General features: G+C 40.6%; 1 protein-coding gene across 1 annotated transcript in view; it reads left to right on the top strand.

Annotated features, from left to right (window-relative positions):
* Positions 1–27400, top strand: part of LOC148691273 (uncharacterized) — a 107446-nt gene that overhangs the window by 12459 nt on the left and 67587 nt on the right. The window contains exons 2-3 of the mRNA XM_088683972.1: positions 7892–8244; positions 21129–22256. Of these exons, the coding sequence (XP_088540098.1) occupies positions 7892–8244; positions 21129–22256 (1481 nt within the window). The remainder of the gene's footprint in view (positions 1–7891; positions 8245–21128; positions 22257–27400) is intronic.

The raw sequence follows: 27400 nt of genomic DNA, 5'->3' as shown, positions 1-27400 counted from the left end.
TTGTTTGCAAGTGTAACATGTGTGGAGAAGAACCCCTTGGCTATTCCATCATCCATATTTTTATCACATTCATATTTACATTTTGCCTTTAATTATATTCTGTCTTTTTAATTTAATATCGTCCAACCACAATTCCCCCCCCTATTTTGTTAAGTCTTAATCATTCGTATTTGTTTTATTTTTGTATCTTTAAGCTTGTGGAGTCATAAACAATTGCAAATTCGTCTAAATCAAGTTCTAGCTTCTATTTGAGTCAATTTGATTGTTTTAGACAATTTGAGTTTTTCAAAGCCTTTCTGAGTCATAGTAGTCTTGTTAAGAGTATTTTAATTTAGTTTTTATGTTTTTAAGTCAATTTAGAAGGTTTTAGCAAGCCCTCCTAATCCCCGGTCTAGAACGATCCCTCACTTATCCATTCTACTACAATTGTCAAACGAGGGTTTAATTTGAGTGTCAAGTAAATCTCGCATCAAATTTTGGCGCCGTTGCCGGGGAATAGCAACTTTGCTAATCCTTTGTCTTTATTTTTATATTTTTTTAGTTTTTCGTGCATTCTTATTTCAGATTCTTAGTTTGTTTGTTTCCTTGTTTTTTAGGTACTGTGTATGACTCGTCGCTCTCGGCCTATTATAGAGAACATCTCCGACTTTGACGGTGATTTTGAACGCACTTTGAGGAGAACGAGGAGTCAACAAGAGCCACCACAACCTCCACCACAACCTGGGCTTGAAGAAGACGAAGTAGGTGTAGAAGAAAAGCCCACGAATCAGATTTTTGAAGAAGAACAAGCCATGGCAGCAGATAATAGAACCATCAAGGAGCTTTCGGCCTCGGGTTTGGATAATGCATTGCCTCTTTGTATCCAATACCCCACGGCTGCAGAGGGGAAGACCGAGGAATTTGAACTCAAATCCAGTTTGTTACACCATATTCCGAAGTTCCATGGCTTGTCTATGGAAGACCCCAACAAACAATTGAAGGAGTTCGAGGTGGTTTGTTCGAGCATGACCCCCGTCAATGTGGATGGGAGTATACTAAAGATGAAGGCCTTTCCATTTTTACTTATGGACAAGGCCAAAGATTGGCTCTACGAACTAGCCCCGGGAACTGTGACTTCGTGGGAGAGTATGAAGCGTGCTTTCTTGGAGAAATTCTTCCCTACTTCGAGAGTGATTCTCCTACGGAAGAAAATTAGTGGTATTCAACAAAATCATGGTGAGACATTCCCGGCTTATTATGAGCGCTTTAAGGGCCTTGTAGCTTCATGTCCTCAACATCAAATGAAGGAGGAACTTCTCCTTCAATATTTCTATGAGGGCCTCCTTCCTATCGAACGTCAAATGCTTGATGCATCAGCGGGAGGAGCATTGGTGGACAAAACACCAAGGGATGCCAAGATTCTCATAGCCAACCGAGCGCTCAACGCTCAACAATATGAAGGAGTGGGCCAAAGGGAAGCCCCACGGCAACAAAGTGTAAATGAGGTGAGTGCTATTTCTGAAATTCAATCACAACTTGCTAATCTTAATTCTCTTGTTTCTCAGGTTGTGATTGGTCCAAAAGCACAAGAACACCAAGTTTGTGGCGTGTGCTCAATTCAAGGGCATCCATCCGACAAGTGCCCTCAACGAATCGAGAATGGTGGGTGGGAATCTGCCAATGCAATTGGTTTCCAAGGACAAAATCAAAACAACCCATACTCGAACACTTACAATGCCGGATGGAGGGACCATCCAAACTTCAAATGGAGGGAGCCACAACAAGCTGCCCAACAAGGAGGATTTAGGCCAAACCCCCCTGGTTTTTATTCCAAGCCGTATGCACCCCAACAACCTCAACAACCTTCGGCATCATCTCATTCAGGTACGTCCTTGGAAAGTGATCAAGCTATGCAATTACTAACCTCTATTTCGCAGGGGTTGCAAAATCAAAACAACCGGATAGCAAATAACGAGAAGGAGATGACGGATATGAAGAAACAAATAGGGCAGATTTCTGAGTTCCTTGGACAGATTAGAGAGCAAGGAAAGCTTCCTAGCTCAACCACAGTCAATCCAAAGGGAGGATTCGAATCCGCCAAGGCCATCATCCTAAGGGGTGGAAAAGAAGTTGGGACCGAGCCAAACAATCCCAAATCTGCCCAGAAAGTAGATGAAGAGACGACACAACCTGAGGCAGATCACCCTAACTCGGCCAAATCAGGTAATTTAAGTTCAAATTCATGTACTTCACGTCCTAATCTACCCAATGTACCTTTTCCTCGCAGGTTCATGCAAGAAAAAAAGGAAGAAAGCGAGAAGGACATGCTTGAAACGTTCCGGAAGGTGCAAGTGAACATACCGCTTCTCGATGCAATCAAACAGGTTCCAAAGTATGCTAAATTCCTCAAGGACCTATGCAATACAAAGAGAAGAAGGGCAAACAAAGAGGTAGTGAAGGTAAGCGAGAATGTGTCCGCTGTTTTGCAACGTAAACTACCTACCAAGTGCAAAGACCCCGGTAGTTTCACGATTCCTTGTGTGATTGGACATAATCGTTTTGAACATGCCATGCTTGATTTAGGTGCATCCATAAATGTCATGCCTTATTCTATTTATGCATCTATGAATTTGGGTGAATTAAAACAAGATGGTGTAATTATACAATTGGCCGATCGTTCTAACGCGTATCCAAAAGGAGTTTTGGAAGATGTGCTTGTGCAGGTGAACCATTTAATTTTTCCGGCTGATTTCTACGTCCTAGACATGGAGGATTCAGCCCATTCTACATCTTTGCCGATTCTCCTTGGTAGGCCATTCATGAAGACGGCCCGAACGAAGATTGATGTATACAAAGGCACCTTGACAATGGAATTCGATGGGGAAGTGATTGATTTTAATATTTCTGAAACTATGAGATATCCCGTTGATGACCATTCTTGTTTTTCCATTGATGTTATCGATTCTTTGGCGCAGGTATACCTTGAAGAATTGAACGAGGACGCCCTGGAAACAACCATCACTAAGGCCATAGAGCGCAAAAATGAAGGATTTGGGCCAATGCAAGGCCACGGCAATGAGGAGGAATTCTTTGCAATGGGTTCTAGTGAAGAAATAATTGAGGTTGTGGCAGCCCTTGAGTCATTGCCACAACAATATGGTAAGGTTCCACTCTCACTTTCCAATTCAGTTTCCACTAAGATGCTACCTTCTGTTGTTCAGGCACCATCGCTTCAACTTAAGCCGTTGCCGGACCATTTGAAGTATGTGTTTTTGGGAAAAGGCGAAACATTGCCCGTCATCATTTCATCAAGTCTCACGGCAATGGAGGAGGAGAAGCTTGTGAGGGTGCTGCGAGAGCACAAAACGGCCATAGGGTGGACTTTGGCCGACATTAAAGGAATAAGCCCTACCACATGCATGCACCGTATACTTCTTGAGGAGGGGGCTAAACCAACTCGAGAGGCTCAACGCCGTCTCAACCCTCCGATGATGGAAGTGGTGAAGAAGGAAATAATCAAGCTTTTGGATTGCGGAGTGATCTACCCTATCTCCGATAGCCGTTGGGTCTCTCCAGTTCAAGTCGTTCCCAAGAAGTCCGGAGTAACTGTTATCAAGAATGATGAGAATGAGCTCGTGCCTACACGCATTCAGACTGGATGGCGAGTATGTATCGATTACCGGAAGCTAAATGCCATGACTAGGAAAGATCACTTTCCTTTGCCATTCATCGACCAGATGCTCGAAAGGTTAGCCGGTCATGCTTTTTACTGTTTTCTTGATGGATACTCTGGATATAACCAAATTGTGATAGCCCCGGATGATCAAGAGAAGACCACATTCACATGTCCCTTTGGAACATTTGCTTATCGTCGCATGCCATTTGGCTTATGCAACGCACCGGTCACTTTCCAAAGGTGTATGGTAAGTATATTTTCCGATTTTGTTGAAAAGATCATTGAGGTTTTCATGGATGATTTCAGTGTATTTGGGAGTTCATTTGATAATTGCTTGGATAATCTGACCTTAATTTTGAAACGATGTGTTGAAACTAACCTTGTCTTGAATTGGGAGAAATGTCACTTTATGGTGAAACAAGGTATAGTTTTAGGACATATTGTTTCAGAAAAAGGAATTGCAGTAGATAAATCGAAAATAGACCTTGTACGTCACTTACCCTCTCCTACTTCGGTTAGAGAGGTACGTTCGTTTCTTGGCCATGCAGGGTTCTATAGGCGTTTTATCAAGGACTTCTCCAAGATGTCCAACCCTCTTTGCCGATTGCTTCAAAAAGATGTGCCATTCAAGTTTGATGAAGAGTGTAATTCGGCATTTAACCAACTCAAGGAGAAGCTAGTCTCGGCCCCCATTATTGTACCTCCAGATTGGAGCCTTCCGTTCGAGCTCATGTGCGATGCATCCGACTATGCATTAGGAGCTGTTCTAGGACAAAGAAGAGACAAGCGGCCGCATGTCATATACTATGCCTCTCGGACTCTCAATGATGCCCAATTGAACTACTCCACGACGGAAAAAGAACTTCTAGCTGTGGTTTTTGCTTTAGATAAATTCCGTTCATATTTAATTGGTACTAAAGTAATCGTTTATTCTGATCATGCAGCTTTGAGGTACTTGCTCACGAAAAAGGAAGCAAAGCCGAGGCTTATCCGTTGGATTCTTCTTCTTCAAGAATTTGATATTGAAATCCGGGATAAGAAAGGAAGCGAGAATGTAGTGGCTGACCATTTAAGCCGAATGATCCACGAGGAGCATGAACATGCCGTACCTATCCCTGAAACTTTTCCCGATGAGCAGCTGCTATCCATTGAGGTAAGTGAACCATGGTATGCAGATTTAGTGAATTACTTGGTGACTAAACAAATTCCAAATGAACTAAACAAGCACCAACGTGATAAGCTTAAAAATGATGCACGTTTCTATGTTTGGGATGACCCTTATTTGTGGAAGTATTGCTCGGATCAAATTGTACGTAGATGTGTGCATGATTCTGAATTTCACTCAATTCTAAGCTTTTGTCACACATATGCATGTGGTGGTCATTTTGGCACACAACGCACTGCCCTCAAGGTTCTAGAGTGTGGTTTTTATTGGCCGACTATATTTAGGGATGCTAGAACCTTTTGTATGTCTTGTGATCGTTGCCAACGAATGGGTAACATAGGTACCAAGGACCAAATATCGCAAACCCCTGTCTTTAATGTTGAAATTTTTGATGTTTGGGGCATTGATTTCATGGGCCCTTTCCCTCCATCTTATGGTTTCACATATATCTTGCTAGCTGTTGATTATGTTTCTAAATGAGTGGAAGCAAAAGCCACCCGTACTAACGATTCTAAGGTGGTTGCAGATTTCGTGAAAACTAACATTCTTGCTAGGTTTGGAATGCCGAGAGTAATCATAAGTGATGGAGGGTCTCACTTTTGCAATCGGACCATTGAGGCGTTGCTAAGAAAGTACCATGTCAACCATAAGGTCTCCACACCTTACCATCCTCAAACAAATGGCCAAGCCGAGGTGTCTAACCGAGAAATCAAACAAATTTTGGAGAAGACCGTTGGACCAACAAGGAGGGATTGGAGCTTACGTTTAGATGATGCACTGTGGGCATATCGTACGGCATACAAAACACCCATTGGGATGTCACCTTTTCGGCTCGTCTATGGTAAGCCATGTCATTTGCCCGTAGAGTTAGAGCACAAGGCACATTGGGCCGTGAAGACTTTCAACATGGACATAGATGCAGCGGGAGTTCATAGGAAGCTCCAATTGAATGAACTTGAGGAGATTCGGAATGAAGCCTATGAGAATGCCCGGATGTACAAAGCCAAGACCAAAGCATTCCATGATAAAATGATTCGAACCAAGACCTTCACAGTTGGGCAGAAAGTGTTACTTTTCAACTCTCGCCTACGGTTGTTTCCTGGTAAGTTGCGTTCTAAATGGATTGGCCCGTTTGTTGTTACTAATGTTTTCCCTCATGGTGCAGTGCAAATCAAAAGTTCAAGGACGCAGCAAGAATTCAAAGTGAATGGGCATCGATTGAAGCCCTATTACGAGATGTTTGAGGAGCATGTCGTGGAGGAGGTACCCCTCCATGCCGTGGAACCTAGTCAAGCTTAAACGGAGGTACCGTCCGGCTGCAAGACGTAAAAGAAAGCGCTTCGTGGGAGGCAACCCATGCATCCGAATAGAGAAGAACTTGGAAACCCCTTTAAGAGACTTATTTTTATTCCTTTCTTTTTCTTTACTGCCTTTACTTTGCTTTCTTTCTCGTATTTGTTTATTTGCTTGCTCTGTTGTGACTTTCTGCTTAAAACATTGAGGACAAAGTTTGATTTAAGTGTGGGGGGATAAACAATTTGTATTTGCATGAATTTCGTGGGATTTATTCACCTTTCACTTAGAATGTTGTTTCTTGCTGTTTTAAGCGTTTTTAGAGTGTTTTAGTGTGTTTTATAGTGTCTTGGTATAAAACTCCGAAAATTAAAAAAATAAATAAGAGTGCCTAAACGTTCATACAATTCAAGTTTGAGTTGTTGGAATGTTTAGGTGTTTCTTTGATTTCAAAGTTACGAGGAACTAAACCCCCTTTAGCTAGGGGGTGATTCGAAACTATGTTTATATTTGCAATTTGAATTGATTACGTTTGGTTGGAATTTCATAAGTTGTGGATTAAATTCGTTTAACTGTTTGATTGATAACTTATTTATGTATGTTCATTGAGATTGCAAGCTTAATTTTCATGCATAAATATGACGCTAGAATATAAGTGAATTTCACCTAATCGTTATGAACTTATATTCACAAGTAGTGGAGGTTGCTTATAAACAATCGCGTTAAACGAATTCTTGGCATAAGTTTCATGCGTATTCCATAGTAACGAATGCCTCGTCGATGTTTATGATTTCCGTTGAACTTAATGATCTTTGTTGAATGTCTCTATCATGCGTATTCCATAGTTAGGGACTTTGATTAAGAATAATTTGGTTGTAATGCGTATTCCATTCAATCCAACGAATTTAGGGAAATCTGAAAGTTAATCTAAGCGGATCTAATTAACTTGGAGCATTGAGTTTCACAACTTATCGAAAGACCAACTGAGAATCAATTTTGTATGCAAGTGTAACATGTGTGGAGAAGAACCCCTTGGCTATTCCATCATCCATATTTTCATCACATTCATATTTACATTTTGCCTTTAATTATATTCTGTCTTTTTAATTTAATATCGTCCAAACACATTTCCCCCATATTTCGTTGAGTCTTAATCATTCGTATTTGTTTTATTTTTGTATCTTTAAGCTTTTGGAGTCATAAACACTTGCAAATTCGTCTAAATCAAGTTCTAGCTTCTATTTGAGTCAATTTGATTGTTTTAGACAATTTGAGTTTTTCAAAGCCATTCTGAGTCATAGTAGTCTTGTTAAGAGTATTTTAATTTAGTTTTTATGTTTTTAAGTCAATTTAGAAGGTTTTAGCAAGCCCTCCTAATCCCCGGTCTAGAACGATCCCTCACTTATCCATTCTACTACAATTGTCAAACGAGGGTTTAATTTGAGTGTCAAGTAAATCTCGCATCAAATTTTGGCGCCGTTGCCGGGGATTAGCAACTTTGCTAGTCCTTTGTCTTTATTTTTATATTTTTTTGTTTTTCGTGCATTCTTATTTCAGATTCTTAGTTTGTTTGTTTCCTTGTTTTTTTTAGGTACTGTGTATGACTCGTAGCTCAAGGCCTATTATAGAGAACATCTCCGACTTTGACGGTGATTTTGAACGCACTTTGAGGAGAACGAGGAGTCAACAAGAGCCACCACAACCTCCACCACAACCTGGGCTTGAAGAAGACGAAGTAGGTGTAGAAGAAAAGCCCACGGATCAGATTTTTGAAGAAGAACAAGCCATGGCAGCAGATAATAGAACCATCAAGGAGCTTTCGGCCTCGGGTTTGGATAATGCATTGCCTCTTTGTATCCAATACCCCACGGCTGCAGAGGGGAAGACTGATGAATTTGAACTCAAATCCAGTTTGTTACACCATATTCCGAAGTTCCATGGCTTGTCTATGGAAGACCCCAACAAACACTTGAAGGAGTTCGAGGTGGTTTGTTCGAGCATGACCCCCGTCAATGTGGATGGGAGTATATTGAACATGAAGGCCTTTCCATTTTCACTTATGGACAAGGCCAAAGATTGGCTCTACGAACTAGCCCCGGGAACTGTGACTTCGTGGGAGAGTATGAAGCGTGCTTTCTTGGAGAAATTCTTCCCTACTTCGAGAGTGATTCTCCTACGGAAGAAAATTAGTGGTATTCAACAGAATCATGGTGAGACATTCCCGGCTTATTATGAGCGCTTCAAGGGCCTTGTAGCTTCATGTCCTCAACATCAAATGAAGGAGGAACTTCTCCTTCAATATTTCTATGAGGGCCTCCTTCCTATCGAACGTCAAATGCTTGATGCATCAGCGGGAGGAGCATTGGTGGACAAAACACCAAGGGATGCCAAGATTCTCATAGCCAACCGAGCGCTCAACGCTCAACAATATGAAGGAGTGGGTCAAAGGGAAGCCCCACGACAACAAAGTGTAAATGAGGTGAGTGCTATTTCTGAAATTCAATCACAACTTGCTAATCTTACTTCTCTTGTTTCTCAGGTTGTGATTGGTCCAAAAGCACAAGAACACCAAGTTTGTGGCGTGTGCTCAATTCAAGGGCATCCATCCGACAAGTGCCCTCAACTAATCGAGAATGGTGGGTGGGAATCTGCCAATGCAATTGGTTTCCAAGGACAAAATCAAAACAACCCATACTCGAACACTTACAATGCCGGATGGAGGGACCATCCAAACTTCAAATGGAGGGAGCCACAACAAGCTGCCCAACAAGGAGGATTTAGGCCAAACCCCCCTGGTTTTTATTCCAAGCCGTATGCACCCCAACAACCCCAACAACCCCAACAACCTTCGGCATCATCTCATTCAGGTACGTCCTTGGAAAGTGATCAAGCCATGCAATTACTAACCTCTATTTCGCAGGGGTTGCAAAATCAAAACAACCGGATAGCAAATAACGAGAAGGAGATGACGGATATGAAGAAACAAATAGGGCAGATTTCTGAGTTCCTTGGACAGATTAGAGAGCAAGGAAAGCTTCCTAGCTCAACCACAGTCAATCCAAAGGGAGGATTCGAATCTGCCAAGGCCATCACCCTAAGGGGTGGAAAAGAAGTTGGGACAGAGCCAAACAATCTCAAATCTGCCCAGAAAGTAGATGAAGAGACGACACAACCTGAGGCAGATCACCCTAACTCGGCCAAATCAGGTAATTTAAGTTCAAATTCATGTACTTCACGTCCTAATCTGCCCAATGTACCTTTTCCTCGCAAGTTCATGCAAGAAAAAAGGGAAGAATGCGAGAAGGACATTCTTGAAACGTTCCGGAAGGTGCAAGTAAACATACCGCTTCTCGATGCAATCAAACAGGTTCCAAAGTATGCTAAATTCCTCAAGGACCTATGCAATACAAAGAGAAGAAGGGCAAACAAAGAGGTAGTGAAGGTAAGCGAGAATGTGTCCGCTGTTTTGCAACGTAAACTGCCTAACAAGTGCAAAGACCCCGGTAGTTTCACGATTCCTTGTGTGATTGGACATAATCGTTTTGAACATGCCATGCTTGATTTAGGTGCATCCATAAATGTCATGCCTTATTCTATTTATGCATCTATGAATTTGGGTGAATTAAAACAAGATGGTGTAATTATACAATTGGCCGATCGTTCTAACGCGTATCCAAAAGGAGTTTTGGAAGATGTGCTTGTGCAGGTGAACCATTTAATTTTTCCGGCTGATTTCTACGTCCTAGACATGGAGGATTCAGCCCATTCTACATCTTTGCTGATTCTCCTTGGTAGGCCATTCATGAAGACGGCCCGAACGAAGATTGATGTATACAAAGGCACCTTGACAATGGAATTCGATGGGGAAGTGATTGATTTTAATATTTCTGAAACTATGAGATATCCCGTTGATGACCATTCTTGTTTTTCCATTGATGTTATCGATTCTTTGGCGCAGGTATACCTTGAAGAATTGAACGAGGACGCCCTGGAAACAACCATCACTAAGGCCATAGAGTGCAAAAATGAAGGATTTGGGCCAATGCAAGGCCACGGCAAGGAGGAGGAATTCTTTGCAATGGGTTCTAGTGAAGAAATAATTGAGGTTGTGGCAGCCCTTGAGTCATTGCCACAACAATATGGTAAGGTTCCACTCTCACTTTCCAATTCAGTTTCCACTAAGATGCTACCTTCTGTTGTTCAGGCACCATCGCTTCAACTTAAGCCGTTGCCGGACCATTTGAAGTATGTGTTTTTGGGAAAAGGCGAAACATTGCCCGTCATCATTTCATCAAGTCTCACGGCAATGGAGGAGGAGAAGCTTGTGAGGGTGCTGCGAGAGCACAAAACGGCCATAGGGTGGACTTTGGCCGACATTAAAGGAATAAGCCCTACCACATGCATGCACCGTATACTTCTTGAGGAGGGGGCTAAACCAACTCGAGAGGCTCAACGCCGTCTCAACCCTCCGATGATGGAAGTGGTGAAGAAGGAAATAATCAAGCTTTTGGATTGCGGAGTGATCTACCCTATCTCCGATAGCCGTTGGGTCTCTCCAGTTCAAGTCGTTCCCAAGAAGTCCGGAGTAACTGTTATCAAGAATGATGAGAATGAGCTCGTGCCTACACGCATTCAGACTGGATGGCGAGTATGTATCGATTACCGGAAGCTAAATGCCATGACTAGGAAAAATCACTTTCCTTTGCCATTCATCGACCAGATGCTCGAAAGGTTAGCCGGTCATGCTTTTTACTGTTTTCTTGATGGATACTCTGGATATAACCAAATTGTGATAGCCCCGGATGATCAAGAGAAGACCACATTCACATGTCCCTTTGGAACATTTGCTTATCGTCGCATGCCATTTGGCTTATGCAACGCACCGGCCACTTTCCAAATGTGTATGGTAAGTATATTTTCCGATTTTGTTGAAAAGATCATTGAGGTTTTCATGGATGATTTCAGTGTGTTTGGGAGTTCATTTGATAATTGCTTGGATAATCTTACCTTAATTTTGAAACGATGTGTTGAAACTAACCTTGTCTTGAATTGGGAGAAATGTCACTTTATGGTGAAACAAGGTATAGTTTTAGGACATATTGTTTCAGAAAAAGGAATTGAAGTAGATAAATCGAAAATAGACCTTGTACGTCACTTACCCTCTCCTACTTCGGTTAGAGAGGTACGTTCGTTTCTTGGCCATGCAGGGTTCTATAGGCGTTTTATCAAGGACTTCTCCAAGATGTCCAACCCTCTTTGCCGATTGCTTCAAAAAGATGTGCCATTCAAGTTTGATGAAGAGTGTAATTCGGCATTTAACCAACTCAAGGAGAAGCTAGTCTCGACCCCCATTATTGTACCTCCAGATTGGAGCCTTCCGTTCGAGCTCATGTGCAATGCATCCGACTATGCATTAGGAGCTGTTCTAGGACAAAGAAGAAACAAGCGGCCGCATGTCATATACTATGCCTCTCGGACTCTCAATGATGCCCAATTGAACTACTCCACGACGGAAAAAGAACTTCTAGCTGTGGTTTTTGCTTTAGATAAATTCCGTTCATATTTAATTGGTACTAAAGTAATCGTTTATTCTGATCATGCAGCTTTGAGGTACTTGATCACGAAAAAGGAAGCAAAGCCGAGGCTTATCCGTTGGATTCTTCTTCTTCAAGAATTAGATATTGAAATCCGGGATAAGAAAGGAAGCGAGAATGTAGTGGCTGACCATTTAAGCCGAATGATCCACGAGGAGCATGAACATGCTGTACCTATCCCTGAAACTTTTCCCGATGAGCAGCTGCTATCCATTGAGGTAAGTGAACCATGGTATGCAGATTTAGTGAATTACTTGGTGGCTAAACAAATTCCAAATGAACTAAACAAGCACCAACGTGATAAGCTTAAAAATGATGCACGTTTCTATGTTTGGGATGACCCTTATTTGTGGAAGTATTGCTCAGATCAAATTGTACGTAGATGTGTGCATGATTCTGAATTTCACTCAATTCTAAGCTTTTGTCACACATATGCATGTGGTGGTCATTTTGGCACACAACGCACTGCCCTCAAGGTTCTAGAGTGTGGTTTTTATTGGCCGACTATATTTAGGGATGCTAGAACCTTTTGTATGTCTTGTGATCGTTGCCAACGAATGGGTAACATAGGTACCAAGGACCAAATGCCGCAAACCCCTGTCTTTAATGTTGAAATTTTTGATGTTTGGGGCATTGATTTCATGGGCCCTTTCCCTCCATCTTATGGTTTCACTTATATCTTGCTAGCCGTTGATTATGTTTCTAAATGGGTGGAAGCAAAAGCCACCCGTACTAACGATTCTAAGGTGGTTGCAGATTTCGTGAAATCTAACATTTTTGCTAGGTTTGGAATGCCGAGAGTAATCATAAGTGATGGAGGGTCTCACTTTTGCAATCGGACCATTGAGGCGTTGCTAAGAAAGTACCATGTCAACCATAAGGTCTCCACACCTTACCATCCTCAAACAAATGGCCAAGCCGAGGTGTCTAACCGAGAAATCAAACAAATTTTGGAGAAGACCGTTGGACCAACAAGGAGGGATTGGAGCTTACGTTTAGATGATGCACTATGGGCATATCGTACGGCGTACAAAACACCCATTGGGATGTCACCTTTTCGGCTCGTCTATGGTAAGCCATGTCATTTGCCCGTAGAGTTAGAGCACAAGGCACATTGGGCCGTGAAGACTTTCAATATGGACATAGATGCAGCGGGAGTTCATAGGAAGCTCCAATTGAATGAACTTGAGGAGATTCGGAATGAAGCCTATGAGAATGCCCGGATGTACAAAGCCAAGACCAAAGCATTCCATGATAAAATGATTCGAACCAAGACCTTCACAGTTGGGCAGAAAGTGTTACTTTTCAACTCTCGCCTACGTTTGTTTCCTGGTAAGTTGCGTTCTAAATGGATTGGCCCATTTGTTGTTACTAATGTTTTCCCTCATGGTGCAGTGCAAATCAAAAGTTCAAGGACGCAGCAAGAATTCAAAGTGAATGGGCATCGATTGAAGCCCTATTACGAGATGTTTGAGGAGCATGTCGTGGAGGAGGTACCCCTCCATGCCGTGGAACCTAGTCAAGCTTAAACGGAGGTACCGTCCGGCTGCAAGACGTAAAAGAAAGCGCTACTTGGGAGGCAACCCATGCATTCAACAAAGGAAGACTTAGAAAGCACTCTAAATCCAGATTCCTAAAAAACTCTTCTCTTTGTTGCTATTTCGTTTCTGCCTTGTTAGGTTGTTTAGTTGTTATTGTTTGTTTGTTTATTAATTGTGTGAGTCTATGATTGTAACATTGAGAAAATGTTTGATTTGTTGATAGGCACTGCTAAACAAAGAAAGATGGTGCTTCAGAAAGGTTGTTTGCTTGAGGCCCCATTACGTGGCTTTACTCTTGAAGCGGAAGGCGTAGGAACAGAAGGCATCGGAGCGGAAGGCGTAGGAACATAAGGCATCGGAGCGGAAGGCGTAGGAACAGAAGGCATCGGAGCGGGAGGCATCGAAGATAGAGCATTCCAGGCCTCAATACTTGGCCAAGCGCTGGATGAGCCAGGAAAAAGGTGCCTCTGGAGGAAAGACGAAAACCTTTGACGGTCATTGTGAATCCGACCTTCAGACTCTTGCAGCTCATCAAGCTTCCTCTTCATGCCCTTCGAATAGTTGTTTGCAAGCACGTGCAAACTTCTATTCTCATACTTCAGCTGCTGGATCTCCTGCTTGAGACTTTCCACCTCTGCCATCAATGATTCCACCTGACGGGAGCGGGCAAGCAGGCGTTGGCCCATGTTGGACACAGAACTCGCACACTGAACACTAAGTGCGAGGGACTCTTGAACGGCCAACTCATCGGACCGTCCTGACAGCAGCCTACTATCTTTCGGAGTGAGGAGGTTCCTAGCTACTATTGTAGCTGTTGTGGCGTCCTGCATCACGGAGTCTTCACCTGTGAGAGGACCGTTAGAAGAAAAGAAAGAAGGGCGCCATACGTTACCTTGACGCGGCGCGCCCGTATCACTGCTAAGGCTCAATTCCAAGCTAAGGTTCGATGAGTTTGCCATTTTTCAAAAGTGTTCAAAGAGAAGGGATGGAGTTAAATTTCAAAGGGCCGGAGTCGATTTTCAAGAATGAGAAATCTTCAGAGTGTGTTTGTTGTGGTGATCGATAGCTCAATAAAAAAGCCAAGGCGACGCGTCCACCAATTCAAAAAGCCAGATTTTCCGGCGTAATTTAGGCGACGCTTTCTCGGCTTTTCAGAAGGCGCGTTCAACTTTGTCAAAAGATTTCTTCTTTTCAGACAACACGTGGAGGCCATCATCACAACTACACATCTTTAGCCGACAAGCGCAAAGTTCGGCGACGCTTTCTCGGCTTTTCAGAAGACGCGTGCAGCTTTGTCAAAAGGAGCCGCATCTGCACTACCACGTGTCGCTCAGAAATCGAAGGGGCGCCTGCTCAGAAATCGAAGAGGCGTATTCAAAAATCGAAGAGGCGCCACTATTTCAAAAAGCCAGAGTTGCGGGATCAAAACGTTTGTCGACAAAGGTAAAAAGTACCACCACTTGCTATTATCTCTATATATGTCGACCTTCGTCTTTTATGGCAGGGCAAACCTGAAGAAAATGCCCAACTCTCCCTCACCTCTGAGGGTGCACTCCCAGCAAAGCCTTTCGAAATACTAAATTCTTTCTTCTTCCCCAAAGATGATACCAGATGTCTGGAGTACAGATGACCCAGGAGGAAACAGCACAACAAATACATGTGCTGATTCATTCACCGCTTCTTCAAAAGCAAAGGTATCTCATATCATCAAGGTCAAAAGCAAAAGTATCTCATATCATGCTCTTTCCCTGTCTTTTTCTTTGTCCTTGTTCTTACTCGCATGGCAAAGTAAAAGAAGCAATCAACCGGCACTTGGAGTCAGTCTTCCGTTCTGGAGCCAACTGCCTGGAATCTATTCCTGATTGCTTACCTAGCGTTGCTATCGAGTAGTCATCTTCAACGGTTGATACACTTCCGGAGAAGGGACCACTTCTGCAAAGGGGAGCGAGTAAGGCAAGTGAAAATGATACATTGAAGCATGTGGAGACAAACATAGGCTGAGTTATCCTCCAACCCTTTTCAATACGAATTGGAAAGATTGAACAAAGAAACAGATAAAAGGGATAAGCTCAGACCTTCGGGGGAGACCAAAAGAACCATCCTGCTGCCCAGTTCAAGAAGTAGCACAAAGGAAAATCAACGATGGGCAGAAACCAGTTCAAGAGTAAGCCTGTGGAATCACAAAGATCAAAAGCCTCAATGCAATTACCAAGGAGAAGATGGAATTTACACTCTATAACCAGATTTGCGTCTCTAAACTCTTCTCTTTGTTAATTACATTCTGCCATGTTTAGTATGTTTAAGTGCTTTTTGTGTATTTACTTATGCTTTGTGTGAATCTATGCTTAAAACATTGAGGACAATGTTTGATTTAAGTGTGGGGGGGGTAACTAAGTATGTTGATGCAAATTCGTTGAATTTTATCACCCATAACTTCAAGTGTTGTTCCTTGCTGTTTTAAATGTTTTTAAGGTGTTTTTAAACTGTTTTAGCGTGTTTTGTTTTATAACTCCGAAAATCACATAAAAATTTGAAAAACAGTTTTTTGAAAAGCCTAAAAAGAGTGTTTTGAGTTGTTTTTGTGTCTTAGGGAACCTTCCAACGTTATGATGAGGATTTGGTTTGTAATTGCATGACTGTTAAAAAGAGTTATAAACATGGATGAAAGTTTGATTTACTCTTGGTATATGTTTAGTTATGGTTATAATGTATGACTTCACATGCAATCATAAAAGAAAAATTTGTTTTCGTAACATGCTTGAAGGAAGGAACTCATAATGACGCTACATCCCTGTGAGACTCGAGCCATTACCTTCTTTGGAGAGTTCTATTCTGTGATTCTTTGTTTTCTAAAGTTGTTGCATGATCTCATTATTCCTTGCTTGGTTGCTACTTAGAATGCAATTGTATCATGATAGAACTAAATGCTAGAACTTATATCCGTTTCATTCAAAGCATGACATTGAATTGCATAACATATATCAAGATGAAGTTGTGTAGTTGCCACCAGAGCCAAATAGCCTTACTTCCCATATTTCGTATTTGTTGTAAGTTTTAACCCCGTTGAGCCTTGTTTAGCCCATGTTCTTTGTTAAACCATATCATCCTCACCTAGCCTAGATTAGGACCATCCGTACCCTTGTTCTTGAAGCATAGTAAGCATGACGGATAATGAATTCCTTTTGATTAATATGTTGCAGAAAATAAGTGTGGGGGAAGGGATTTTTTTTTGTGTGTATATATGTGCCTAAGTCTTAAAGGAGGCACGGAAAAAAAAAAAAAAAAAAAAAAAAAAAAAAGTGAGAAAAAGAAGAAGAAAAGAAAGAAAAAGACTGAAAATAAGTGAGAATGGACTCACAAGTGTGATTGTTGAAGAAAGGGCCCAAAAAAAAAAAAAAAAAATTGAATATGGCCCTAAGTTTTGTGACTTCCCCTTGGGTGTTCAAAGTTGACTTCTGAGTTCTAAAGGGAATTCTAAGTACCTAATTCAATACTTTGCTCACTATTGCTTTAAGAATGTTTGTTTATCCTTCACCTTTCATTGTTAGCCAATACCCTAGCCCCGTTACTACCCTTTGACTTCTATCTTGAGTGTTATGTGTTTCAAAATGTGGAGTTTGGAATTGATATGAGCTTATGGTGTCACTGGTTCTCGCGTCTAAGTAGTAGCATTCCATTCATGAGATCATATCTAAACATGCTTATTAACTCCAGAAATTGCTTCCTTTGAAATACATATATGTGAGTGTTCGTTTTTATGTTTACATCAATCTTCTCACATATAACTAGTTTAGGGTGTGTAGTCAGAAAATCTGAGTGAAAATTGAGTACATATCTTGTAAGGAATTGAGCAAATTCTCTAAAGGCATGTTACTACATTTGAAATGTGTTTTAAATGCTTAATTGTGAACTAGTATATGGTGACTATGATTAAGAATGTACTTAAGTGTGAAGATGACTAAAATCTGTGGGAATAATGATTTTTTAACATGTCATGTGCATTGGAAATCCCTAAGACGGTTGTTGGAAGGTTTAGGTTGTGTTTTACGTGTTTAGTGTCGTTTTGTTTATTTGTTTTTATTCTCTTTTGCTCGAGGACTAGCAAAAGCTAAGTGTGGGGGTATTTGATAGGAGCATATTCATGCGACTTAAATGGCTCGTTCTCGTGCATTTACGTTATGTTTCTCTCGTTATTTTAGTCCTTTATGCTTATTTTGTGTGTTTTCAGGTTCTAAGGGCCTAGGGAGCAAGAAAGTGCATTTTGAGGCCATTTGGAGCATTTTTGGGCATGGATTGGATAGCTTATCCATGAAGCCAAGAGGATGGACGAATTTGAAGGCCTTGTATGCACTTGAAGACACAAAACAATGGCCCTAACCCAATCACATTCACCTTGCCTTGGGCTTAACACAAACACCATTCCTTGCCATGCAAGGGGGAGCAATTTGGGTCCATTTCATGTACTTAAACTCTAGCCCAATCCACATTCACTTCAAAGCCATGCAAAACCTTTCAACACCCTTTAATCATTCCCCTTTAAATTATGATTTTATTTCCTAACCCTACATGCATTATTTATTAGCATCTTCACATGCATTCACACACCATCTTCCCTTTTACAAAACACATTGCCGTGCATTTCTTCCCATTTTCTGCACCTTTCCTCCTTGCAATTCCACATGCATTCATCATTATAACCCACCTACATTCCATCTAATCCACATGCCTTCCCAACAATATAATTGAGTAAAACACATGCATTTCCAACATCAAAATCTGCCTTGTGCCGTGCCTTCCCTTCACAATTTCAGCTTTCCTCCTTGCAATTCCACATGCATTCACTTCATCATTACACCACCACTCATTCTTTAATCCACATGCACATTCAATCATTCACTCAAGCACCCTTGTGCCATGTTTCCCCCTTTGTTCCCACCCATCACATGCATCATCATCAAACAAACAACACTTTGCCGTGGGCACCATTCCACATTCCAGCTTTCCCTTTTATTTTCCAGTTTTCACATGTGTCCTAGCTGTTTTTCCATCATTCCTCCACACAAATGCTTAAACAAACAGCCATATGTTCCATCCACTACCCCTATAAATACCCTAGCATTCATTCATTCACTCCCCATTCAATTCATATCTCATATTTCCATTCACAACACAAACACAACCCTTGTGCCGCAAATCCCTTCCATTTCTGTGCAGTTTTTCTCCTCCATTGCAGCCACTATCCAACCACTTCCCATCCCTCCAAAACACTTCACATAATCCCCAAAGCTCACCTTAGACCTTGTGCTACAACAACGAGGAAGAAAAGAGTGCTTAAACGTTCATACAATTCAAGTTTGAGTTGTTGGAATGTTTAGGTGTTTCTTTGATTTCAAAGTTTAAATTTAATTCTCTTTGTTTTGTACGTATGAGAATGGAAAATAAGAGTGCCTAAACGTTCATACAATTCAAGTTTGAGTTGTTGGAATGTTTAGGTGTTTCTTTGATTTCAAAGTTATGAGGAACTAAACCCCCTTTAGCTAGGGGGTGATTCGAAACTATGTTTATATTTGCAATTTGAATTGATTACGTTTGGTTGGAATTTCATAAGTTGTGGATTAAATTCGTTTAACTGTTTGATTGATAACTTATTTATGTATGTTCATTGAGATTGCAAGCTTAATTTTCATGCATAAATATGACGCTAGAATATAAGTGAATTTCACCTAATCGTTATGAACTTATATTCACAAGTAGTGGAGGTTGCTTATAAACAATCGCGTTAAACGAATTCTTGGCATAAGTTTCATGCGTATTCCATAGTAACGAATGCCTCGTCGATGTTTATGATTTCCGTTGAACTTAATGATCTTTGTTGAATGTCTCTATCATGCGTATTCCATAGTTAGGGACTTTGATTAAGAATAATTTGGTTGTAATGCGTATTCCATTCAATCCAACGAATTTAGGGAAATCTGAAAGTTAATCTAAGCGGATCTAATTAACTTGGAGCATTGAGTTTCACAACTTATCGAAAGACCAACTGAGAATCAATTTTGTATGCAAGTGTAACATGTGTGGAGAAGAACCCCTTGGCTATTCCATCATCCATATTTTTATCACATTCATATTTACATTTTGCCTTTAATTATATTCTGTCTTTTTAATTTAATATCGTCCAAACACATTTCCCCCATATTTCGTTGAGTCTTAATCATTCGTATTTGTTTTATTTTTGTATCTTTAAGCTTTTGGAGTCATAAACACTTGCAAATTCGTCTAAATCAAGTTCTAGCTTCTATTTGAGTCAATTTGATTGTTTTAGACAATTTGAGTTTTTCAAAGCCATTCTGAGTCATAGTAGTCTTGTTAAGAGTATTTTAATTTAGTTTTTATGTTTTTAAGTCAATTTAGAAGGTTTTAGCAAGCCCTCCTAATCCCCGGTCTAGAACGATCCCTCACTTATCCATTCTACTACAATTGTCAAACGAGGGTTTAATTTGAGTGTCAAGTAAATCTCGCATCACCGCACCTATCCCTTCTAGAAAGCTGCTTTCCCTTGCCTTGCAAGGCATTCTAGAAGCCTTATCACCTCATCTCCTTACTTGCCGCACCTAGGAAGCATTATCCCTTTTTATTTCTGATTTCTAAGCCTATTTCCTTGTGGATTTGGGTTATTCAAGTCCATATCTGATTACCCTATGGTTTATTGAAAAGCAATTAGAAATCGTTTTGTGTGCAAGTATGGCATGTGTGGAGATGAACCCCTTAGCTAGCCTTCATTCCATTCATTAAAACCAAATTCGTTTTAAAATCTGTTCGTTTTACAAAGTTTTAAGTTTTGTTTTCAAATTCGTCAAAATCAAAATCCCCCTTTACTTGGAGTGTCAAATTAGTTAGAAATCAATTTAGTTTGTGTTTTTAAAATATCTTGAGTCAAGTTATAACTATTTTCGTCCAAATTCTTCTCTAGTGCTCAAAACTGCCCAGAAAGTAGTTTTAAGGTAGTTTTGAGTGTTTTCTTGTTGTTTTGAGTCTTTTGGTTTGTCTTAGTGTTTTAAACTTCAGTTTTGCATTCTTTGGGTCTAGTTTGGTGTTTTATATTGTGTTTTTATTTTTGAGTCAAATCCAAGTGATTAATAATCCCTCCTAATCCCCGGTCCAGAACGATCCCTACTTACATTCTTCACTACAATTGATAAAAAGAGGGTTTAATTTGTGTGCGTATAATTCTCACGTCAAATTTTGGCGCCGTTGCCGGGGATTAGCAACTTTGCTAATCCCTTGGATTGTTTTATTTTCATTTGTTTTATTTTATTCCAAATTCTTCATCTTGTTTTGTTTCTTGTTTAGGTACTAGTTTATGACTCGGAGTTCTCATCCGATTCGTGAACATATCTTGGACTTTGACGACGATTTCGAGCGAGAGTTGAGACGAAAGAGAAAGAACCCAGAACCTAGCGAATCAAGTGAAAGTTCTGAGTCCGTTTCTGAAGTTGAAGAAGAGGAACCCACGGCAAGAGTGGGTGAAGTAGACATGGCAGCGGACAACCTAACAATCAAGGAGCTTTCCGCTTCGGGATTGGACAATGCGGCACCCCCTATGTATTCAATATCCTAGGGCGGCTCCAGATAAGACTGCCGAGTTCGAATTGAAGTCAAGTTTGTTACATCACATTCCGAAGTACCATGGGCTGTCCATGGAAGATCCAAACAAACACTTAAAGGAGTTCGAAGTTGTTTGTTCAAGCATGACCCCGGTGAATGTCGATGGAAGCATCTTGAAGGTGAAAGCTTTTCCATTCTCTTTAATGAATAAAGCTAAAGATTGGTTGTATGAATTGGCTCCCGGAACTGTCACATCTTGGGAGAGCATGAAACAGGCTTTCTTGGAGAAGTTTTTCCCAACTTCTCGAATCATCCTTTTACGAAAAAGGATAAGTGGAATTCAACAAGATGAAGGTGAATCTTTTCCTACTTATTATGAACGTTTTAAATCTCTTGTTGCTTCATGTCCACAGCACCAGATGAAGGAGGAACTTCTCCTACAATACTTCTACGAGGGACTTCTACCAATCGAACGTCAAATGCTAGATGCCTCAGCGGGAGGAGCCTTGGTGGATAAGACCCCCACGGCTGCAAAGACCTTGATTGCTAATCGAGCTTTGAATGCTCAACAATACGAAGGTGTTGGACAAAGGAGTACCCCACGGCAACACCAAGTCAATGAGGTAAGTACCATAACCGAACTTCAAAATCAAATGGCTAACCTCACTTCTTTGCTTTCTCAGGTGATGGACGGTCCAAAAGTCCAAACCGTAGCTTCTTGTGGTGTGTGCTCCATGCAAGGACATCCCACGGATAAGTGCCCACAATTGATCGAGAATGGAGGGTGGGAGACACTCAATGCCGTGGGATATGGGAATCAATACCAAAATCGTGGTGACCCCTTCTCCACTACCTACAATCTCGGTTGGCGTGATCATCCAAATTTCGAATGGCGGGATCCTCAACAACCCCAACAACAAGGAGGATTTAGGCAGCAACCACCGGGCTTTTATACAAAGCCATTCGTCCCCAATCAAACTCAATCGCAATCTACCCCAACAAGCTCAGGTATGTCTTTGCATAATGATCAAGTTGTTAAGTTACTTACTACTTTGACGCAGGAAGTACAAACTCAAACTAAGGAGAGACAAATCCAAGACAAAAGGGTGGACAATTTGGAGAAGCAATTGGGGCAAATTGCCGAGTTCATGAGACAATTTCGAGAGCAAGGTAGGTTGCCAAGTTCAACCGTGGTCAATCCGAAAGGTGGATTCGAAACTGCCAAGGCCATTACGTTGAGAAGTGGTAAGGAGCTTGGAAATCATCCAAAACCATCCAAACAAAGCCTTAATGAGGAGGAAAAGCTGCTGCAAGAAGAAGAATATGGAGCAAAGGCCACGGCAAGGGAAGCCAAAACCTTGCCGCAACTCTCTAGTACACCAAAACCATCCCAAACTACCAAGGTGAGTCCAAATTCGAATTTGTCTAGTTCTATTCCACTAAATGTGCCCTTTCCTAGCAGGTTTATGCAATCTAAGACAGAGGAGGATGAAAAAGACATCCTGGAGACGTTTAGGAAGGTGCATGTCAATATCTCGCTCCTTGATGCAATAAAGCAAATTCTGAAGTACGCTAAGTTTTTGAGGAAGATTTGTACAACAAGGAAACGGATTCGGGAGAAAGAGGTGGTACATGTAAGTGAGAATGTCTCTGCAATGTTGCAAAGAAAGCTGCCACCTAAATGCAAAGATCCAGGTAGTTTCACTATCCCTTGTGTAATTGGAAATACAAGGTTCGAACATGCTATGCTAGATTTAGGTGCATCAATTAATGTCATGCCATACTCTGTTTATGCATCTATGAATCTAGGAGAGCTTAAAAATGATGGTGTTATTATCCAATTAGCCGATCGATCTAATGCATACCCGAGAGGAGTTTTGGAAGATGTTTTGGTGCAGGTAGACCATTTGATTTTTCCTGCAGATTTCTATGTGCTTGACATGGAGGATTCAACCCACTCTCCACCATTGCCACTCTTACTTGGACGACCTTTCATGAAAACGGCCCATACCAAGATTGACGTGGCCAAGGGAGCCTTAACTATGGAGTTTGGTGGTGATACGATTAACTTTAAAGTTTCTGAATACATTGAGAATCCTAATGATGTCCGTTCTTATTTTGCCATTGGTACAATTAAAAATATAGGGTAGGAACGTTCAACACCAATCAAGAAGGATGCGTCTAGAACCACCATCGAGGAAGGAATTGAAGGAGAGCATAAGGAGCACGCCACTACCCTACAAACACCCAATCTGGCCGTACCTAAGGACAAAATTGGCGAGATGGTGGCTGCCCTAGGGGCATTGCCACAACATCCTAGTAAGTCTCCAATCCCAATTCCAATTCCCATTTCAACTAATAGGTTGTTACCTTCATTGGTGCAGGTTCCAAATTGATTTCAAGGTGGTGGGAGCGTCTACATGAACTATAGGAACCAAAATACCACCATTAGGGAGGATCACTATCCCCTCCCATTCATAGAGCCATATTACGAAAGTGTTGAAGGGCAAGTTGTGGAGGACATCCCACTCCATGCCGTGGGCTGATGCGAACTAAATAAGCACACAAATTAAAACCCTCTTGTGACAATTGTAGTATAAGTATAAGTAGGGATCGTTCTAGACCGGGGATTAGGAGGGATTACTAAATCACTTGGAAACTGACTCAAAAACATAAAACAAACGTTAAAAACACTAAACTTGACTCAAAGAATGCAAAGCTAAACAATAAAACACTAAAACAAATCAAAAGACTCAAAGAATACAAAACACTTATAAACACAACTAAAGTGATTTCTAACTACTATGACTCAACAAAGTAAAGGGGGATTGAGGTTTTGACGAAATTAAACTAAATACACAGATTGTACTTTAAAGGCAGAATGTAAATATGAATGTGATGAAAATATGGATGAATGCTAGCTAGAAGGTTCTTCTCCACACATGTCACACTTGCATACAATTTGATTTTCAGTTGGTCTTTCGATGAATTATGAAACTCAACACCCCGGGTTAATTAGGTCCACTTAAATTAACCGTCAAGTTTTCCTTAAGTTAATGAATTGGATGATTGCATGCGACAACCCAAAGCATTCCCCACAAGTTCCCTACATGAATTGCATAATAGAGATACAAGCAAGAATCATTAAGCATCATGAAAACTATAAGTGTTGACGAGGCATTCGTTACTATGATTGCATGAAACTTATGCCAAGAATTTAATTAACGCGATTGTTTATAAGCAACCTCCACTACTTGTGAATATAAGTTCATAACTATTATGTGAAACTCACTTATATTCTAGCGTCATATTCATGCATGAAAATTAAGCGTGCACTCTCAATAAACATACACAAATAAGTTATCAATTAAGCAGTTAAACAAATTGAATCCACAATACATGAAATTCCAACCAAAAGTAATCAAATCATATTGCAAGCATAAACATGGTTTCGAATCACCCCCTAGCTAATTAGGGATTTAGCCTCTCATGTTCACAAAAAGAGAAATACAATTGAATTTAAACATAAAGCACAAAGGATTGATTACACCTAGAACGCCCAACGAATCCACTTGAATTTCTGCGCGTCTAAGTCCCTCTTTCTTCTTCTCCTTGCTGCGGCAATGAGGTTAAATGGTTGATTTGGATGTTATTTTGGGTTGGGGATGGATTGAGGGAGGATTGGTGGTGCGGCAATGGTGGGAAGTGTGTGGAATATGGCTGGAATGGAAGAAAAATGGACTGGGAAGGCTCGGCAATCAATGGAGAAAGGCTGAAATTAATGGAAAAAATGCGGCTGAGAAGAATAATAAATGATATGGTGGCTGATTATCCTTGTTTTAGTTTATTAGGGTCAATGATAAAAAATGGGGGGGGGGCCACGGCTTAGGGGGAATTATGTTTTTATGGTTTTCTGGATGCTACGGCTTATGGTGGAAAAATGGGAGAATGTGAGGAGTGACGGCTATGGAGAAAATTAAAGGGAACGGCTTCAAGGGAGATTGTGGAAGGGTGCGGCTAGGGTTAGGAAAATATATGATTTCAGAAAACTAACCCTAGCTTATTTAAAATTAAATCAAAGGCTTACGAAAATAGGAAATTAAAACATAAATATAAAGGTGCGGCTAGGGTTTAAAAGCATGTGTTTTAAGTGCAACCCTAGGACAAAATTGCCCTCCCTTGCACGGTAAGGGAAGGGAAGAAAATAAAAGGGCACGGCAAGGATGGATAAGGAGCCTAGGGCCTTCGTTTTGTGTCTTAAAGTACCTACAAGGTCTACAAAGTGGCTAGAAAATACGGACGTTTAGATTAGGAAAGGTTACCAAAACGGGAAACTTAGGGTTAACTTTCCTACTTCAAGTAAGAAACCTTTTTTGAGTAGGATTCCTGATGTGAGAATTACTTGACACTCAAATTAAACCCTCGTTTGACAATTGTAGTAGAATGAATAAGTGAGGGATCGTTCTAGACCGGGGATTAGGAGGGCTTGCTAAAACCTTCTAAATTGACTTAAAAACATAAAAACACAATATAAAACACTATTTAATGCTCGCAGAAAGCAAAACTAAAAATAAGAAAGATTAAGACTAAGATTTCAACGAAATAGGGGGGAATTGGATTTGGACGAATTTAAACTAAAATGAATACTTGGAAACAAAACAAATTGTAAATATGGATTTGACGGAAATGAATGGATGGGAAGCTAGCTAAGGGTTCTTTCTCTACACATGATATTTATGCATATGAATCAATTTCCAGTTATTCCTTCATTGAATTATGAACGACAATGCCCCAAATTAACCGTGACATCACTAGTTAACCCTCAGATTTTCCTTATATTATTGGATTGGATGGCATCATTCGACAACCCAAAACATTCTCAAAAGTTCCCTACATGTCATCATAATAGAGATACAATCGAAGATCATTAAGAATAATGAAAACCATAAGCATTGACAAAGCATTTGCAACTATGACATCATGTTACTCATGCTAAGAATTAAACTTAACGCGATCGTGACAAGCGACCTTTACTACTTTCAAGTATAAGTTAGTAACGATTATGTGAAACCTTCTTAAACTTTAGCCACATATTCATGCATGCTAATTAAGTATCGACCCTCAATCAACAAACACAAATAAGTTAATCATCAAATAGTTAAGCCAATTGCATTCACGAATCAAGAGTTCATAACCGGAATTCATCAATTCATATCACATAAATAATCATGGTATTGAAATCACCCCTAGCCAAAAAAAAGGTTTAGTTCCTCATAACTTTGAAATCAAAGAAACACCTAAACATTCCAACAACTCAAACTTGAATTGTATGAACGTTTAGGCACTCTTCTCTTCCATTCCTCATATTACAAAACAAAGAGAATTGAATTTAAACATTGAAATCAAAGAAACGCGTAAACATTCCAACAACTCAAACGTGAATTGTATGAACGTTTAGGCACTCTTCTCTTCCTCGTTGTTGTAGCACAAGGTCTAAGGATAGTTTGATGGTGTGAATGGTTTGGGGAGTGGTGTTTGGATTAATAGGGAAATGGAAAAATGGTGTTTGGATTACAAGGGAACTCACGGCAAAGAGAAGGAATGGAAGTGTTTGAGGGGTGTTGTGTTGTGAATGAGATGTTTGGCTAGGGAAGGGAGAATGTGTTTGTAATGTGTTGTGTATGAAATGAGATGTCCATGAATGAATGAATGCAAGGGTATTTATAGGAGTAGTGGAGGGAACATATGGCTATGTGGATGTTGTAGGTGAAGTAGGTGGATGTTGTAGGTGAAGTAGGTGGATGTTGTAGGTGAAGTGGATGTTGTAGGTGAAGTAGGTGGATGTTGTAGGTGAAGTGGATGTTGTAGGTGAAGTAGGTGGATGATATGTTAAGTGATAAGTGATAAGTGATATGATATGTGGTTATGATATGATAAGTGGTTAAGTGGTGATGATAAGTGATAAGTGATTAAGTGATATGATATGTGGTGATGATAAGTGATAAGTGCATGTGGGTTAACTAATGAAGGAAATGCATGTGCAATGACAATGTGTTAGAATGGATGTGTGTTATGCATGGCATGATTGGGATTAGGAAAGGTTTAAATGTCCTAAAACTAAAGAGAACAAGGTTCCAACACTTTGGCTCCAATTAGGTCTTCAATTTCGTCCAACACTTTGGCTTCAAGCATAAGCTATCCGTCCTTAGCCCAAAAGTGCTCCAAAAGTCTCCAAAATGCATCTTTTTGCTCCTTTAGCCCTTTGGACCTACAAACACACGAAAATAGCTTAAAGTACTAAAATAACTAAAGAAACATAACGTAAATGTACGAGAACAAGCCATTTAAGTCGCATAAATATGCTCCTATCAAATACCCCCACACTTAGCTTTTGCTAGTCCTCGAGCAAAACAGAAAAACAAAACAAAAAGAACAGAACACAACCTACACCTTCCAACAATCGTATCAGGGACTTCCAATGCACATGACAAGTTAAAAATCATTATTCTCACAGATTTGAGCCATCTTTACACTTAAGTACATTCTT

The sequence above is a fragment of the Pyrus communis genome, chromosome 14 (genome assembly GCF_041283825.1).
Source record: "Pyrus communis isolate YQ-2024b chromosome 14, ASM4128382v1, whole genome shotgun sequence".
Taxonomy (NCBI): Eukaryota; Viridiplantae; Streptophyta; class Magnoliopsida; order Rosales; family Rosaceae; genus Pyrus; species Pyrus communis.
The sequence above is the reverse complement of the archived record's forward strand: the minus strand, read 5'-3'. Positions and strand labels throughout refer to the sequence as shown.